This window comes from Aricia agestis, chromosome 9, assembly GCF_905147365.1.
Source record: "Aricia agestis chromosome 9, ilAriAges1.1, whole genome shotgun sequence".
Taxonomy (NCBI): Eukaryota; Metazoa; Arthropoda; class Insecta; order Lepidoptera; family Lycaenidae; genus Aricia; species Aricia agestis.
In genome coordinates, this window is record NC_056414.1 from 3,046,920 (window position 1) to 3,063,017 (window position 16,098).

At 34.9% G+C, this 16,098-nt stretch overlaps 2 protein-coding genes across 3 annotated transcripts in view; one reads left to right on the forward strand and one right to left on the reverse strand.

The window, feature by feature from the left end:
• Positions 1 to 3,375: 3,375 nt before the first annotated feature.
• On the reverse strand, positions 3,376 to 7,415 carry LOC121730667. The gene is made up of 4 exons (XM_042119811.1): positions 7,352 to 7,415; positions 6,523 to 7,012; positions 4,575 to 4,805; positions 3,376 to 3,529 (listed from the first exon to the last, which is right to left on the reverse strand). Exons 2-4 carry the CDS (start codon positions 6,936 to 6,938, stop codon positions 3,376 to 3,378), a joined length of 801 nt encoding a protein of 266 aa, XP_041975745.1. The 5' UTR covers positions 6,939 to 7,012; positions 7,352 to 7,415.
• A 767-nt stretch (positions 7,416 to 8,182) lies between these two features.
• LOC121730224 (protein scarlet-like) overlaps positions 8,183 to 16,098 on the forward strand; it is a 41,542-nt gene continuing 33,626 nt past the window's right edge. Inside the window, exon 1 of one of the 2 annotated variants that reach the window (XM_042119179.1) lies at positions 8,183 to 8,316. The gene's annotated coding sequence lies outside the window, so the exon portion shown is untranslated. The remainder of the gene's footprint in view (positions 8,317 to 16,098) is intronic. The other variant, XM_042119180.1, reaches the window with a different exon arrangement.

The window sequence follows — 16,098 nt, forward strand, 5'->3', positions numbered from 1 at the left end:
TATCTAAGTCCGTCAAGAACACTAAGGTCATGAAAGTGAAGAAATTAAAAAGTGGCAACATCTTAGTGTCATCCCTTTTTTCTTCGATTGATTTGAAAGGGATCTGACACTACGATGTTGCTACATCTATACTTTTTAATTCCTTCACTTTCTTGACATGCTACCTATATATTCGTTTTTTCCAGATGATCGTCAAGTCGAAAGTCTAGTAAAAGTCTAAAAAAGTAGTCAGTGAAGTCAACGAGTCAAGTCAGTTATTTTAGTAAAGTGGTAGACCCTTCACAAAAAATTTCGATGGAGTTTTTGAGGGAACACAAAATGGGACGTTTCTTGAAGTTGTATCACTGGCCCAGACGTCTTGTGCACGACATCGAATATTTAATGGTAATTACTCTGTCAACATTACACAATAAAAACCGAATTAACACAATTTTAGAAAAATAATACAAAAACACAACGTCACTCTTTCGTATTCCCGGCAAAACTTTAAAGTTATACATAGTTAAAGTTAAAAGTATGTTGGTGCAATACGGGTGCACCGTGCACCCGTATTGCACCAACTGCTGCGCTGTTGAGCTGCTGAGCTGCGCGTCCACTGCATCGGAATCGGAGCGTACGGAGCGTACGGAACGTCGTCATTTACGAAATGCCGATGGGGTGCGTCCACTGCATTCGGATTCCGCATCAGCAATTTAGTTATAAATGTATATATGAAATGTGTGCATTAACGCTTTGGAGTTAAGGTTGGATTTGCTATGTTCAGTTTTGATACTTTGTTTCGATGCGCTTTGACTCTACACTAAATATATAAATTGACCCATAGACGCGGCTGCGGATGACGTCATCGGCATAAATTCCGGTCTTAGGCGCAGAAATGCCGATCCAGTGCACGCAGTACCATATACCATACAAATCAATACAAAGCAACAAATCCGTACGCTCTGATTCCGATCCAGTGCACGCGCAGCTTTATAATTTTACAAAGAGTATATTATTTTTAAACGCTCATTATATTTTATGATAGTGTTAAAATTTGTAATTTTTTATTTAAAAGTTCATATTAATTTTTTTTGTTACTTTCTGCCGCGCACTGTAAAACTCTGGAACCAACTGTCAAGTGTCACCAGCAGTACTTCCGGACCTATACGACCTGCAAACCTGCAAGAAAAGAGCGTATTCCCTCTTAAAAGGCCGGCAACCCACTGCAGCTCTTCTGATGTTGCGAGTGTCCATGGGCGACGGTAGTTGCTTACCATCAGGTGACCCGTTTGCTCGTTTGCCCCCTTATTTAATAAGAAAAATATTCTTGGACTGGCCGCTAGCGTCTGTGTAAGTCTGCCATACAAATATAGATGGCGCTCTATAGTCTATTCACGGAGCTAAAACTCCGCGGATCTACAGTGTGTAACAAAAATAAGTGAAAATACTTTAGGGTGTGTACGTGTTCCTTGTAGAGAGTTCACTGTGAAAGTGGCAGCTCTAAAAGACGATTTTTTTTTTCACTTTTGTATGGGCAAGTGGCCCGAGAGTCGCCAATTTCCCCATACAAAAGTGAAAAAAAATTTAGGTCTTTCAGTGCTGCTACTTTCACAGTGAACTCTCTACAAGGAACACGTACACACCCTAAAGTATCACTTATATTTGTTACACCCTGTGTAATTATTATGGACGTGTATCACATAAAAATCAGCCAAGTGCGAGTCGGGCTCGCTCACGAAGGGTTCCGTACCATTACTGAGAGAAATAAGAAACTTTATTTAAATTTTATTATAAACAATTAAATTACAAATATAATGACGTGTTTTGCGAAAATTTAAAGCGTTTAGCTCTTGCCATTATTGAATACGAGCAAAAAAAAAACAAAAAATCACGTTTGTTGTATGGAAGCCCCCCTTGAATATTAATTTTATTATGATTTTAGTATTTGTTGTTATAGCGGCACCGGAAATACACAATCTGTGAAAATTTCAGAACTCTAGCTGTAGCGGTTCTTGAGATACAGCCTGGAGACAGACAGACGGACACTGTCCTGTTTTTACGTCGGTCCGTCCGTCCGTCTTTCCGTCCGTCCGTCCGTCCTTCCGTCTATTAAATCTTCAAAAAATATTGAGGTTTCTAATATCATTTTTTTCTAACCTGAATAGTTTGCGAGAGAGACTCTTCCGAAGCGGTAAAATGTGTGTCCCTCCCCCTCTAACTTCTAAAGTAGGGGCATGATAAGTCTAAAAAAAATATATGATGTACATTACTACAAAAACTACCAAAGAAAATTGGTTCGAACGAGATCTAGCCAGTAGTTTTTTATATGTGATGAATGGTAAACCCTACGGTAAACCTTAATTTAACTTTCATTAAATCAACTGAAATATGAAAATAAATAAAAAATCTTTTAATTTCATAAAAATAAACTTTATTGCTGCTGCGGAACCCTTAATGGGCAAGTCCAACTTGCACTTGGCCGGTTTTTTTAATCTTTTGCGATTATTGTGATGGTTGAAACGTATTTTAAATGTGAAAATTTTGTATGTATTTTTTATGGTGTAGACGTGGAGATGAATATATTATCTTTCATTTGAAACCAAAATATTATCGCAGTGACTCCTAATTCTTAAAAATGGTACTTGAAAAACGCTGATATTTGTGAAAAAATGTGATAGCGTCCCGACGAAAATTTTATTTCCAAGCCTAAGGGCCTGTTTCACCACTTTCTGATAAAGTGTCTAATAGGCTATTCAAAACGTTTTCTTGACAGATTCTCCATACTTGATCTGTCAAGTTAATTAGTGGATAGCCTTATCGAAGTGATGAAACAGGCCCATAAGGAAATTCGAGGTAAATAAGAAAACTATAGGTAATGTAATAATTTATTATGTTTGTCATCTATATATTAATACGTGAGCCAAAAACTTTGTATCCCTTTTGACGAAAAATGGGGAAACGTAGGTGAATGAAATTTTGCACAGTTATAGTTAATAGGGTGAAGGAGTGCATCGAGCTAATATTATATTGAAATTATGCTTTTATCATAATTTTTTTTAATAAATAAAACATTACACACACTACAACATACACACTAGGAAAATTGACAGATTTTTGTGTGACAAGCCTATACATACGAATTAAACTCTTTTATTTATGTTTGAAGTCTGTTGACAAAAACGTGACAAATTGAAAATGGATTATATTTTTTTTTATTGAGTCTGAGATACTATTAGACAATGCTTACACGGCCAGTCTGAAATCAACTGAGTCCCAGAGACAAGAGTTGAAAAATATATGATAAAGTTTTTACAAAATATAGGTAGTAGTCCTAATGTCGTTGAAACTAAGGTCGAATTTCGACCATTGGGCGATCTCTAGTTTCAATAATTGTACTCACGTAATGTCATGTTTCTTCAGCCACAACACATGTTTCAACTTCTGCTCGGCTATAATTTTGTTCAGCTCAGCAGTTTCCCTCATAGCCTTCATGATCTGCCGCTGTTCCTGTAGAGATTCCAGTTTTAGCTGCTTCTCAGAATCTGCACACCTGGAATATACCTTTTTAATAATTTATTTATTTTATACTTTAATAATTTATACCTTGCTAGTCAGTAAGTATATCACATTGACAAGATGAGCGTTAAGCGGCGAAAGGTGCTATGAAAAACTGCGGGAAGCCATGAGGAGTGTCGAACAAAAAAGCAATTAAAAACAAAATTAAAACATACTGCAGAATGTGCAAACAAAATATTTGTGGTTTGTGTAGAGACAGGCATTTAAATCTGCACACCTGGAATATACTTTTTTAATAATTTATTTATACCTTCCTAGTCAGTATATCACATTCCGCTGATAAGAAATGTTTTTCTACTGATGAAGGCCGCAATTCGGTGACTTTGTGGAAATCACCCACGACTCTCAATTGGTTACCGAAAATATTGCAGCCATCACAATTAAAGCTGGAAACACCAGAATAGGAATGCTATCCATCTACTTAGAGCCTGATCAAAACATCGACCCATATATACAACAAATAAAAGACATCTGCCCAAAACTGCTCACACAAAACATCATAATAGGAGGAGACGTCAACGCTTGGAGTCAATGGTGGGGAAGCAGAATAGAAAACCACCGGAAAAAAAAAAAAAAAAAAATATATATATATATATATATATATATATATATATATATATATATATATATATATATATATATATATATATATATATATATATATATATATATATCTATATCTATATATCGTCGAGTGAGTTTACCCCCAATAATAATAATGGAATAGGATTCATTCCTTCCATTCCCTTCCCTACCCTCCCCTTCCCTATTACCCAATTCCCTCTTAAAAGGCCGGCAACGCACCTGTAGCTCTTGTGATGTTGCGAGTGTCCATGGGCGACGGAAGTTGCTTTCCATCAGGTGATCCGATTGCTCGTTTGCCAGCTTATTTAATAAACAAAGAAACTCTGGAACGAACTGTCGCAAGCAGTATTTCCGGACCATTGCAACCTGCGAACCTTAAAGAAGAGATCGTATTCCCTGCCTATTTAAATTTTGATAAAGAATTAAGAAATTACCTTAACATTTCTTCTAGATTTTCGCGAAATGCAGCTATCTTCTCCAAATTGTCTGTGTTAAAATCGGTCATGGTGTCGACTGACCTCTTGCTTGTTTCATTGTCGTTCCGTTCAGAAACACAACTAGTATCAGATTCTACTACGAGTGTGGTTGCAGTAGATCCATATGTATTCGTATTTTCCAAATTATCTATTGTAGTATTTTCGTAGATACTTGCATCATTCATCTCTCTGTAAACATTTGACTAGTTACTAGAGCTTCACGTGAGAGCGAGATTTTTCTCGTCTCGTCTCGTTCTCGTCTCGCTTTTACGAGACGAGAACGAGACGAGACGTTTTGGAAAATATTATCGGCAATACCGAGACCACATACAGGACATTCCGAGAGTCTCGTTTTGGGTCTCGTTAATTTTTTTATGAAGTTTTTATTCGAAAAATCAGAAAAGGTCCACTTAGAAAATAATATATTTTACAAAATATAAAATCTGGTAACCTTTCAAACTGCACTTTATCATCATAATATAAATAAGCTAGTCATGAAATATTCCTTATTCTCTTTATTATATTATAGAAATAAATCATTATTTACAACCAAGCGAGACGAGACGAGACAACTGGTAACGAGACGCATAGCTGGGCATTAACTCGTTAATCCGTTAATCGTTAATTAACGAAGTTAACATTTCGATTAACGGATTAACTTTTAAGTTAACTTTTAAAAATATTAACGGACTCGTTAACTTCCGTTAATATGCAGAAGTCCGTTAATCGTTAATGCCGCACTTTATCGCACGGCAGTCGGCACAGCGGCGCGGCGCGAAAACAGGTTCAGACTTCAGACAGTTAGTATGGTAAACGACAAGTGCCGGGCGGGCGGGCAGCGCGGCGCCGCGGCACGGCAGCAGCGAGTGAAACAAAAACAATACTAGATACATTTTCAGGCGCGTGCTAGTGTGAAGAGATTTGTTTCGTGTTACCATTTCATTACTCAGCGCCGGTGCTTATAGAGAGAGTGATTTGTTTATTGCAGTTATTATAAATCATTTGCATGTTGATAAAGAAGAGTGCAGTATAATTTAGTCAATAATTTTAGAAGTATTTTGTTTTGTCCCTAACATTTTAACTTCCAAAACCTTGAGCCAACAGGTTTTGTATGTACGCTAACGCAATGATATAAGTTACAACAAGGCTATATTACATATTAACGGATTAACGATTAACGTTAACTTGCGTTAATTCGTCCGAAATGTAACGCTTTAACGTTTAACGAAGCTAACATTTTTTTAACGAATTAACGATTAACGAAGTTAACTATTTGATTAACGGTACCCAGCTTTGACGAGACGAGACTTAAACGAGACTCAATTTTTTGAGGATTAACGAGACCGAGACGAGATTTTTGGTACTCTCGCTAACTGTCGTCTCGTGTGAAGCCCTACATTTGACTTATAATGGCAAAGGCAATGTCAATTATTATCTTTGATCCATAAAGTTAATATACCTAGCGGAATAGAGAAACAATGGCCTGAGCAAGCGAAATGTCACTATCAGTAACACTGCGTGGTAACAAGAGACGTGTGATACAATATGACAGCAGAACTCTTTTTTTAACAGTCCAGTCCAGTCGGCACTTATCGGCACGTTGACAATAATTTAATCTCATAGTATTCATGTTCAATCATGCTTTTGTAAGTGTATACGTAGACCGTACACATAATATTTCGTTTGTCGCTCGAAATTGTTGCTCTATTCCGCTAAGTATATTAACTTTATGCTTTGATCAGACTTTTAAATGATTGCGCTCGCACTGTAAAGAAAATGATCCATTTGGTCGCTTAACCATCACTAGTTACATTTTTGTTAAGTATTTACAACATCGAAAACCTAATATAACAATAACATTGCTTTATAGTTCTAATTGTACGTAAAACAAAAAAAAAATACTCACTCATCAATACATTCAGTTTTAATTTCTATGTCTGTGGCTATCGTTGCGTTAACATTTTCAGTTTTGATAGCGCCATTTTTGTCTAACTGCAAAACATCGCACACATCCAGCGAGACTTTCGTGTATTTCTGGAGCTGGTCCCCATAATTAGTAATCTCCTCCCGAGCGATACGTTTCATATTCTGCCACTGCGTTTTCAGCTTCTTAAGTGAGAAATCGGCGAACTTATTACCAAATTTTTCAGTTAACTTCCGTAGGATATCGTTCCACGCAGCATCCTTTTCTTCGTGTTGGTTGGGTCCGTTGTTAGGTTTGGTGATCACGTCTTTGTGCGTCTTGATCAGTTCTAGCAGGTAATGTTTTTCGTCGGGCGACCAATTCGGAGTTCTCGATCGTTTATTTGTTATTTTCCCCATGTCTATTCTCTCTCGCGGATCGTGATTTATTTTCTGCAACGTTTTTCTACAAACGATGCATTCGACGTCCAGGGCTATCGTTTTCCACATTTGAAAACAAATGAATGAACGTCAAGACGACAATTAAGTAGATTGATTTAAAAATAATACATGAATGAGGTTCATATTGTTAAATTTTTCGAATTACTTACTAATCAGCCAACGTGATTTTTTAGTTCGATTTGTTATTAATAAATGGAAATTGGCCGAAAAGTATTTAAGTAATTACGTATTTCCTATCGATCGATGTTTTATAGTATCGGTTTAAATGTTAATTTAACATCATTTACTCTTAATTTATGTCGAGTAATATTAAAATGTTATGTTAAGTATTTCTACGTTGGAGACAAACTTATTCTTTCTCTTTTACTTACCGATATTAACCGGAATGTGGAAAAATGGTTTTAAATGTTAATAAAATTTTGACTCCGATACAACTTATCTTGTCTTTGGTTGCTACGCAACTTCACATTTTTTTTAAAGAGGATATAAACTACTTTTTTTTACCCACGACGCAAAAAGAGGGGTGTAATTATATTCACTCGTTTAATTATGTAACTTTGGTGTGTGTAAGTACTATGTAGCCTCCTAAAATTTAGGTCTTATATTTTTAGTTCCTCCACAAGACTATATGATCTACGTATTTCAAACAAGTTTTAATACTTTTATGGACTTCGGTGACTTCTCTCCTGGTAGCACAGCAGTAATTTTAGTTTTTAAAAAGTTCTAGTTTGACTGTATCGAGCGTGTCAACGTTTTAATTCGTGTCTTCTATCAGTCACCAACACATTGATATAATCTTGATGTTGAACTAACCAGTATGAGCTCAAGCCGTAGCATCGCAGGTTGTTTATTAGAACGTGTGTCGTATGGTTTCAAATTTTAATAATACATACATTCATTCAATCAATCTACAATTCTACACAATAATAAATTAAGTACCTAAGATAGCTAAACTTTGATGAAACTTGCAAGGGGATTCATAGTTACCTACCTATGTTGAAAAATGTATTCAACCTTCTTCAAATTTTAACTTACTTGATGTAATTCTTACAACAAATATTATTTTTTTTAACAATTAGGTATTTAAGTTAACTAAGTAATATGAATGTGCTTAGAACCTAATTAAGAACCATGATTCACTCTTTAATAATTTGAATTAGGAACACATTTTTTTTAATAATTTTAAGGCATCGTAACATTTTGCCGCGCTTATGGCGTCGAGAAGACGAAAGTTGTGACTTGTGGAACATGTCAGTAGTTCGGAAGGCGCAGTGAGGACGGTTGTGTTGTGCTAGTGCCTTTAGTGTAGTGCAAGTTTTACACCTTTATGAATAAGGTAAGCTGTTGTTCTTCACCTATTAACCATTTCATGAAAAAAGTTAAAATCATATTTTTTACCGACGTCAACGGGAAAAAATTTCGACGCTGTCCATTTTAAATTAAACATTTTTAATGCATACAGCTTTATTTCGATTGCATAACCTAAAAAATTAAAAAAAATAAACTTACCCGCCCTTTTTTTAAACCAAAAAGTATTTTTTTTTTCTACTTAAATTCGGGTAATTATTTAAATAAATAACAGAAAACAACACGTAAAATACTTGTGGTTTTTTGTTGTAACATAGACTAAGTCAAGATTTTTACTATGTGAGATCTATGTTCTAGGATCTACCTAGAGGTAGATTTAATGTGTATAAAAACTTACTACACACGGCAATTAATTTAACATCAAAACTTGACATGTGCTGACCTCTGAACCTAAAAATTATCCCAATCATCCCACAAAAAGCGGTCTCTGTTTTGAGATAAGGTTTCCTTTAGCATTAAGATTATATATTCCACCTTTTAGAAGTTGGTTAAAAGTGATTATGCTTTGTTTACGGGGAAAACTTACAAGGTTTCGTTTCATTGACCTATGACACCCCCGCGTGCAGTGTAGGAAATAGGAGTATCAGGTACCTAATTTGTAATAGATGAAAGTACCTAAATACTTATTAAGTAAGTACCATTTTCAGACCGAAAAAGTACTGAAAATTTCGAATTATGAAGAAAATCGAATAATCGAGTGAGCATTGAGTGAGATATGAGCATTGAACGTCCAAAAACGTATCGTATCGTACGGTGTCGTATCGTATCGGGCCGACAGGATACGGAAACATCCGAAGTTTGAATTAAGAACATAAACTAAGTACTCATTGCATAGTACTAGTGCAATACGTAGTTTAAGTTCTTATAACTTTTTAAATTCAGCATATTTCCTACTCCCTTCAATTTTTCCACATTTCCAGAAACGACCGTTTAGCTGGTAGAAGGGGGGGGAGAGTGGGGACAGTGGAGTATAACGATTTTTTCCACTTTAAAACTTAATATTTCACAAATGGATCTCTAAATCAGAAAATAATCTATGAATACCCATAATATTTTTAAAAAACCTATCCAACTACACCCCACACGATGGAGTGGGCGCGAAAAAAAAAAATAGAATAGAATAGAATAAACGTTTATTTTCAGCTAAAATAATTATAAGATACATAATAATATTAAATAAAAACAAAAAATATAAATTTAAAATAGGAATATTACAAAATAGTGAATATTAGCATAGCCGCAAATTGGACCAAACTCGGCAGTGTTGGCACACTCAGCAGGCAACCAACGCCGGTCTTCCGCTTGACCCATTCTGTGACCTCACAACCATCCGAACTTCTAAGTGACAAGTCTTACATAAAATGACATAACTCATAAATCATCAATTAATTATAACTCAGAAATCGTCCCCGCTTGATGTGTAGAGGAGGTACATTAAACCGAACACAACGAACTACAAATCATAACCTAAAAATCTCAGTAAGTAGGTAATCAGTTTTGACAATACTAACCCGGAGTTAGTTGATTTAACCCTCCCGCATCGGTGGGTTAAAAATTTAAAAAATTAACACGATGTTAACTCCTAACTCTTGGTGTTGCAAGACATGATGAGAATTTAACTCCGAAATATAATTTAACTCAGAGTTAACCGTGTTAACCCAGTCTGGCGCAAGTGGGCCTCATACAGGGTGTCAAAAGACCGCTTCCGTTAACTTGGTGGGGTTATTATAGGGCATTTATAGGCATATAATATGTGGGGTTATTACAGACGTTGGTTTAAAACATTGCAACTCAAATATTTGGAAAAGCTATGTTAAACTTAGACTTTTTAATGTATGTATGTGACTATTACTAAGCTTTGTAGGTGACCATAGAAATACGAGTATAGGTATGCATTCGAACTTAGAACCTCCTCTTTTTTGGAAGTCTATTAACTATCAAAGTAGATTTCCATACTTTCTCAGTCAAAAGGGATTTTAGTGATAACGGCAGTAATCATTAAAGGACCGGTTTTATTTTAAAGTTCTTACAAATTATGGCATTATCTTTCCTTTCACAAAAATAGTCGAAGCCTATTAATTGGGTTTTTAATTAATAAACTTACATAAAACTTAGTTTGTAAAAATATAGAGCTGGTAATGAACAACAACGATTAGGTAAATTGTCTTTCTACCGACTTCCATTATTATTTTTGCAGTTATTTAACAGGACTTGATCTATTCAACGGTGTTGTTGATTGATAAACATTTTGAGGTTATAAAGTTTATCTGGCGGAACCGTACACTTTTCAGTTACACTACGTCCTTTGCCGGGATTCAAAGTATTTCCATATAAATTTTTATCAAAATCGGTTAAGATGGTTCGTGCAGAGGTAACATACGACCAATACGACCTGCAGCCTCGACCTGCAAAGTGCAAACCTTCAAGAAGAGAGCGTATTCCCTCTTAGAAGGCCGGCGACGCATCTACAGCTCTTCTGATGTTGCGAGTGTCCATGTACGATGGTAGTTGCTTTCCATCAGGTGACTCGTTTGCTCGTCTGTCCCCTTATTTAATAAAAAAAACATACAATCTTACATTCTTTGGGTTCCTTTCTATGATGTACAAAAAAGTATTTTTTATACGAATAAGTCCAATAAAACCAAAATTAAACCGATGTTTGGTGTTGCAATTATCGTTTACGAGGAGATTTATTGCTAGATTAAAAAGAATAATTACGTCTGTCCATTTATTTTAGGCCGTTTTTATCATAGTTTTGGCGAAAATTAATCTAAAATTCTCCAGCTAGAATAATTAGTAGTCTACGTCTTGCACAATTTAATAACAAAATAAGTTATTACCCAGGTAATATAATATATTTTAATAGTATTATTTTACTATTTGTTTATAAATGTAAAAAACATGTCCCTTTTTCTTCAGATTCAAAGGGAAATTTTATTATTTTTCTATTTTTCGGGGTAGGTACATGGTTTAGGGGTGCAATTATCATACCTCGAATTTCGTGTATATTTCAAAGCCCTTACAAAACCTAATATACCTCACTCCACAGCCTGATTATCGAGCAAACATCGAAAGCCCAAAAATTTTGCATTCAGACATTTGAATTTCAAAAGTATTATCAGATTTAAATCAATGTTAAGCCTCTTATAAATATTAGACGAAGCCAAAAATGGAACTTGTTACTCATAAATAAGAACTGAAATATTTTTACGACTGTCTATAATAAGTAAAATTAAATAAAAATAACACAGCGTTATTTTATAACTAGTCTCTAACAGAATAAGAGCCAGCGATAGCCAAACTTTTCTTATTTTATAAAAACTTAAGTTTTCCTGTTTGAAAATATGATCCCTACACTGGAGTAGCAACTATGGCGTTTCGGTCGCAGTTACTTTAGGAGATATAGAGTTCTGAAAGTCTACTTAACCTTCGAGAAAGTTTTTTTTTCTTATTTTCTTCGGGAATCTGGATGACTGTAGGTATTTCGTCTTCCACTGCTGGACATTTTTGACAGTCGCTTCCCTGAGAGAGTCCAGACTCCAGAGGTACCCTGAAATAGGTAAGTTAGACTGGGTTACACCAACTGACTTTAACTTTAACTGTAACTTTAACTTTAACTACAGTGCAAAATGTCAAATCTTTGGTTAAAGTTAAATATGGCGTCCTTACCTCCGCTCATACGTGAATTTCTCCGGTTAAAGTTAAGGTTAAAGTTAAAGGACGCCATATTTAACTATAAAAATAACTTTAACTTTAACCACGCCTCTGGTGCAATTCAACCTTAACAAATAAAACATAATTTGTTTCCAAAGTACTGCCCGTATACAAAATAAGTTTGGGAACCCTTGAACTACACGTTCGTAAACGCTTGTCCAGTGTCCATCATGGTCAACCATCAACATGTATACGCATAACAGTCATTCAACTCATTTCAATGTGCCTCGGAATATTTTAGTTACGAAATTGGAACTCGAAACCACAGAGTCACAAGAATGTTGAATATTAGAAGCCGGTATGGTAATTAGATGTGTGACACTTTTATTTATTTTCCGATACTAAATTTAATAAAACAAATGCCAATAGATAACAAATTAAGATGCAGTGAACGTTTTATGTGGAAACTCAGTTTTGGATACACTTTCCAAATAATCTAATAAATAATATTAAGTTTTAGGTGTAGCCACCACTAAATATTGTCCGCAATTTCGTTTTGCCGAAATACGGCTACAAACGGAAACGCTACATTTTTCCAGGATAAAAACTATTGTGTCCTTTCCGACTCGTATCCTATCACCTATGTCTTGTCCCGGGACTCTGGTGTCAGGATCTCTATTCAAAATTTTATCAAAATAATGTAAGAGGAAGCTTTAAAACATTAGCAGTTAGCACCCATGCATAATGAACATAATTATCACTTAGTTTTGTTACACTCTGTATACCTACCAGTATTTATTATTCATAGATATATAATATTATATACTTCATAGTTTTATACCAGTAAATAATAGCTCTAGTATATCCCACAACCTGAACATTTTGTGGTACACTTTACGGAAAAACTATCACGCCTATTGATTTACTGCTACATTGATGTGTTATCATCAGTCAATCAAGGGGCTGTACCACGAAACCGTTTTGAGAATCAAACAATCGTACGAGAATGCCGCGTCCTACTCTAAAAAACGAGAAAATACGTTGTTAGAGCAGGACGCGGCATTCTCATCCGATTGTTTGAGTCTCAAAACAGTTTCGTAGTAGGCCTAAAGGTGCGACGACGCGAGCCCTCACAAAGCTCAGCCACCACTTCCATATAAGTGTCGAATAGGCTACCCACCACTTCTAACTTGGCAGATAAAGTATGGAGAATCGGCATATTCGGCACTTTATCGGAAAGTGGTGAAACAGGCCCTTAATCTTCAGTAGTCAACTAAAATTAGGTTGGCCATAACCCAAATTACTGTGAGTTGTAACCTTGTAGCGGATTTTTTTTTTTAGGTATATGAATATTTATTTTTATGTGACAACGATAAGGCTCAAATTTTTGGTTTGATTATGTTTGAGAATATTTAAATTGGCTATTAATATTCAGAGGTCTAATAAAAATATTATCATAATTATAACTGGCTGGTCACAAGTTTGGGAGATCTAACTGCTGCTTAAAGTTTAGGGATCTTGGATCTTTAAAACGTTAATTCATAAATCTTATTAAGTAAATAGATCTTGTATATTACTTATAGGAATAGTACCTAGCTTAATATCATTTTGTACTTGAGTACTTATTTACTTTCAAGTTATACTTATTAGCTAAAATTAATAAAGGCAAAAAACTGAGGAAAAACAATTTGCCCGTATGAAATTTGGAGCAGATGCAACTACTGTAATGAACTAAGTGTTTTTTAAAACATTAATGGTTAAAAAAATAAAAACATTAAGTTTACATACATATTTAGCGCATATTCAAATATTGTTATAACACAAGACGATGCCCGTTGCGTGAAAATTTCTTTATTGCCTGGGAACCTTACATTTTCCGTGACTAAAACTGTCCTATTGTCCTTTCCCGGGATACCATAGAATCTGCATACGAAATTTCATGAAAATCGGTTCAGCGGTCTAAGGGACATATTTTCGCATTTATAAAAATACTACAGACCCGCCCCGGCGTCGCACGGGTATAAAATATACAGCCACTGAACAAAATGATTAAAATCGATAGGCTATATAATCCTTCACGTAGTCTACTTATCTGTGCCAAATAATATAAAAATTATTGCTCCAGTAGTTCGCGAGATAAGCCCTTTCAAATAATTTCCCCCGTTTTTTTCACATTCTCATAATATTAGTCTTAGCGTGATAAAATATGGCATATTATAGCCTTCCTCAATAAATGGGCTATCTAACACTGACAGAATTTTTCAAATCGGACCAGTAGTTCCAGTGCCGTAAATAGGGCGGTGCCACCGGTGCCCAGGCACAGGGCGTAGACTCTGGGGGGCGCAAGAATGGCCAGACCAGACAGATCCTTATTTTTTGAATTGCTCCCGATAAGTTCCCGCTGCGCCCCCAGAGATGTTTCCCAATGTAGTAAAAAAATATCTACAGCCGAACATATAACCTCCTCCTTTTTGGAAATCGGTCAAAAAACAAAGGTGCACTATATAGAAGCTCGCACCGGGCGCAAAAAAGACTATTTACGGCACTGAGTAGTAGTTCCTGAGATTGGCGCGTTCAAGTTTGCCCTTTCAATAAAGAAATAGAGGAACATGTGGAAAAACGGGGAAAATTATTTGAAAGTTTAAAAAAAAATTCTCCGTTTTTCCCACATGTTCCTCCATTTCTTCGCTCCTTTAGTCTTAGCGTGATAAAATATAGTGTAATAAAACTCTAGATCACAGTAATTATAATATTATATTTTCGTAACATAACTATTAATTATTATTAAATTATCACCAATTTACAGTATTAGGAGTAATTAACAATATTAACAATAGGTCTAATAAAACGTGAGCACGTTAAATCAAAAGAGTATAATAATTAATTAATGACTTACCAATAGAACCTGCCGAGATCAACGTTGATACCAGAATAGCCCAAATAGGGCTGAAACCTATTTTATACCCAGGTATTCCCGCCAACCCCCGCCAACTGCTATCAACGTCGAACTCTGAGGAAGTCAAATGCAACTTCCTTTAATACATTGTTTTATTTTAACAACACTAGAAAAATCCTAACATACTCTCAATAAATATTAAATAAATATGTATTTTTAATAAAATAACTTCCTAATTTTTACATACCCTTGATTACAATTTATAGAAATTGCAATACAAATTCCAATATTACTTCCTTCCAAATTAACAGTTTTACAAAAATCCAAAAACAACCTTAATAAATAAAGCATAATTATTCATCATTTTGTAATGACATTTCTTGATTTTAGCAGTCTTATTTTAATTTGTTATTGTTTACTTAACATTACATCCTTTTAGTTAATTCAAGTTAAAGAATATTGTTTTTAATTTTCAAATTAAAGCATACATTTCTAAAATAAAATTGACCTAACACTCGGCCATTCTGATGAGGTGTATGTCCTCATACACAAAATTGACCTAACACTCGGTTCATATTGCTAGTAATAATTAATTTTATCTTACAAAATATTATAACTGGTTAAATCTTATTCTTTTACGAGGTTTTCTCGATTACGCTGATCGTCCTTCAACCTCAATTACATACTTTTAAATCTCAATTTTTAAATCTCATACTCATTACAAGGTCTTCTCGATTACGCTGATCGTCCTTGAACCTCAATTACTATAATTTAAATCTCAATTACAAGGTCTTCTCGATTACGCTGATCGTCCTTGAACCTCAATTACTATAATTTAAATCTCAATTACAAGGTCTTCTCGATTACGCTGATCGTCCTTGAACCTCAATTACTATAATTTAAATCTCAATTACAAGGTCTTCTCGATTACGCTGATCGTCCTTGAACCTCAATTACTATAATTTAAATCTCAATTACAAGGTCTTCTCGATTACGCTGATCGTCCTTGAACCTCAATTACTATAATTTAAATCTCAATTACAAGGTCTTCTCGATTACGCTGATCGTCCTTGAACCTCAATTACTATAATTTAAATCTCAATTACAAGGTCTTCTCGATTACGCTGATCGTCCTTGAACCTCAATTACTATAATTTAAATCTCAATTACAAGGTCTTCTCGATTACGCTGATCGTCCTT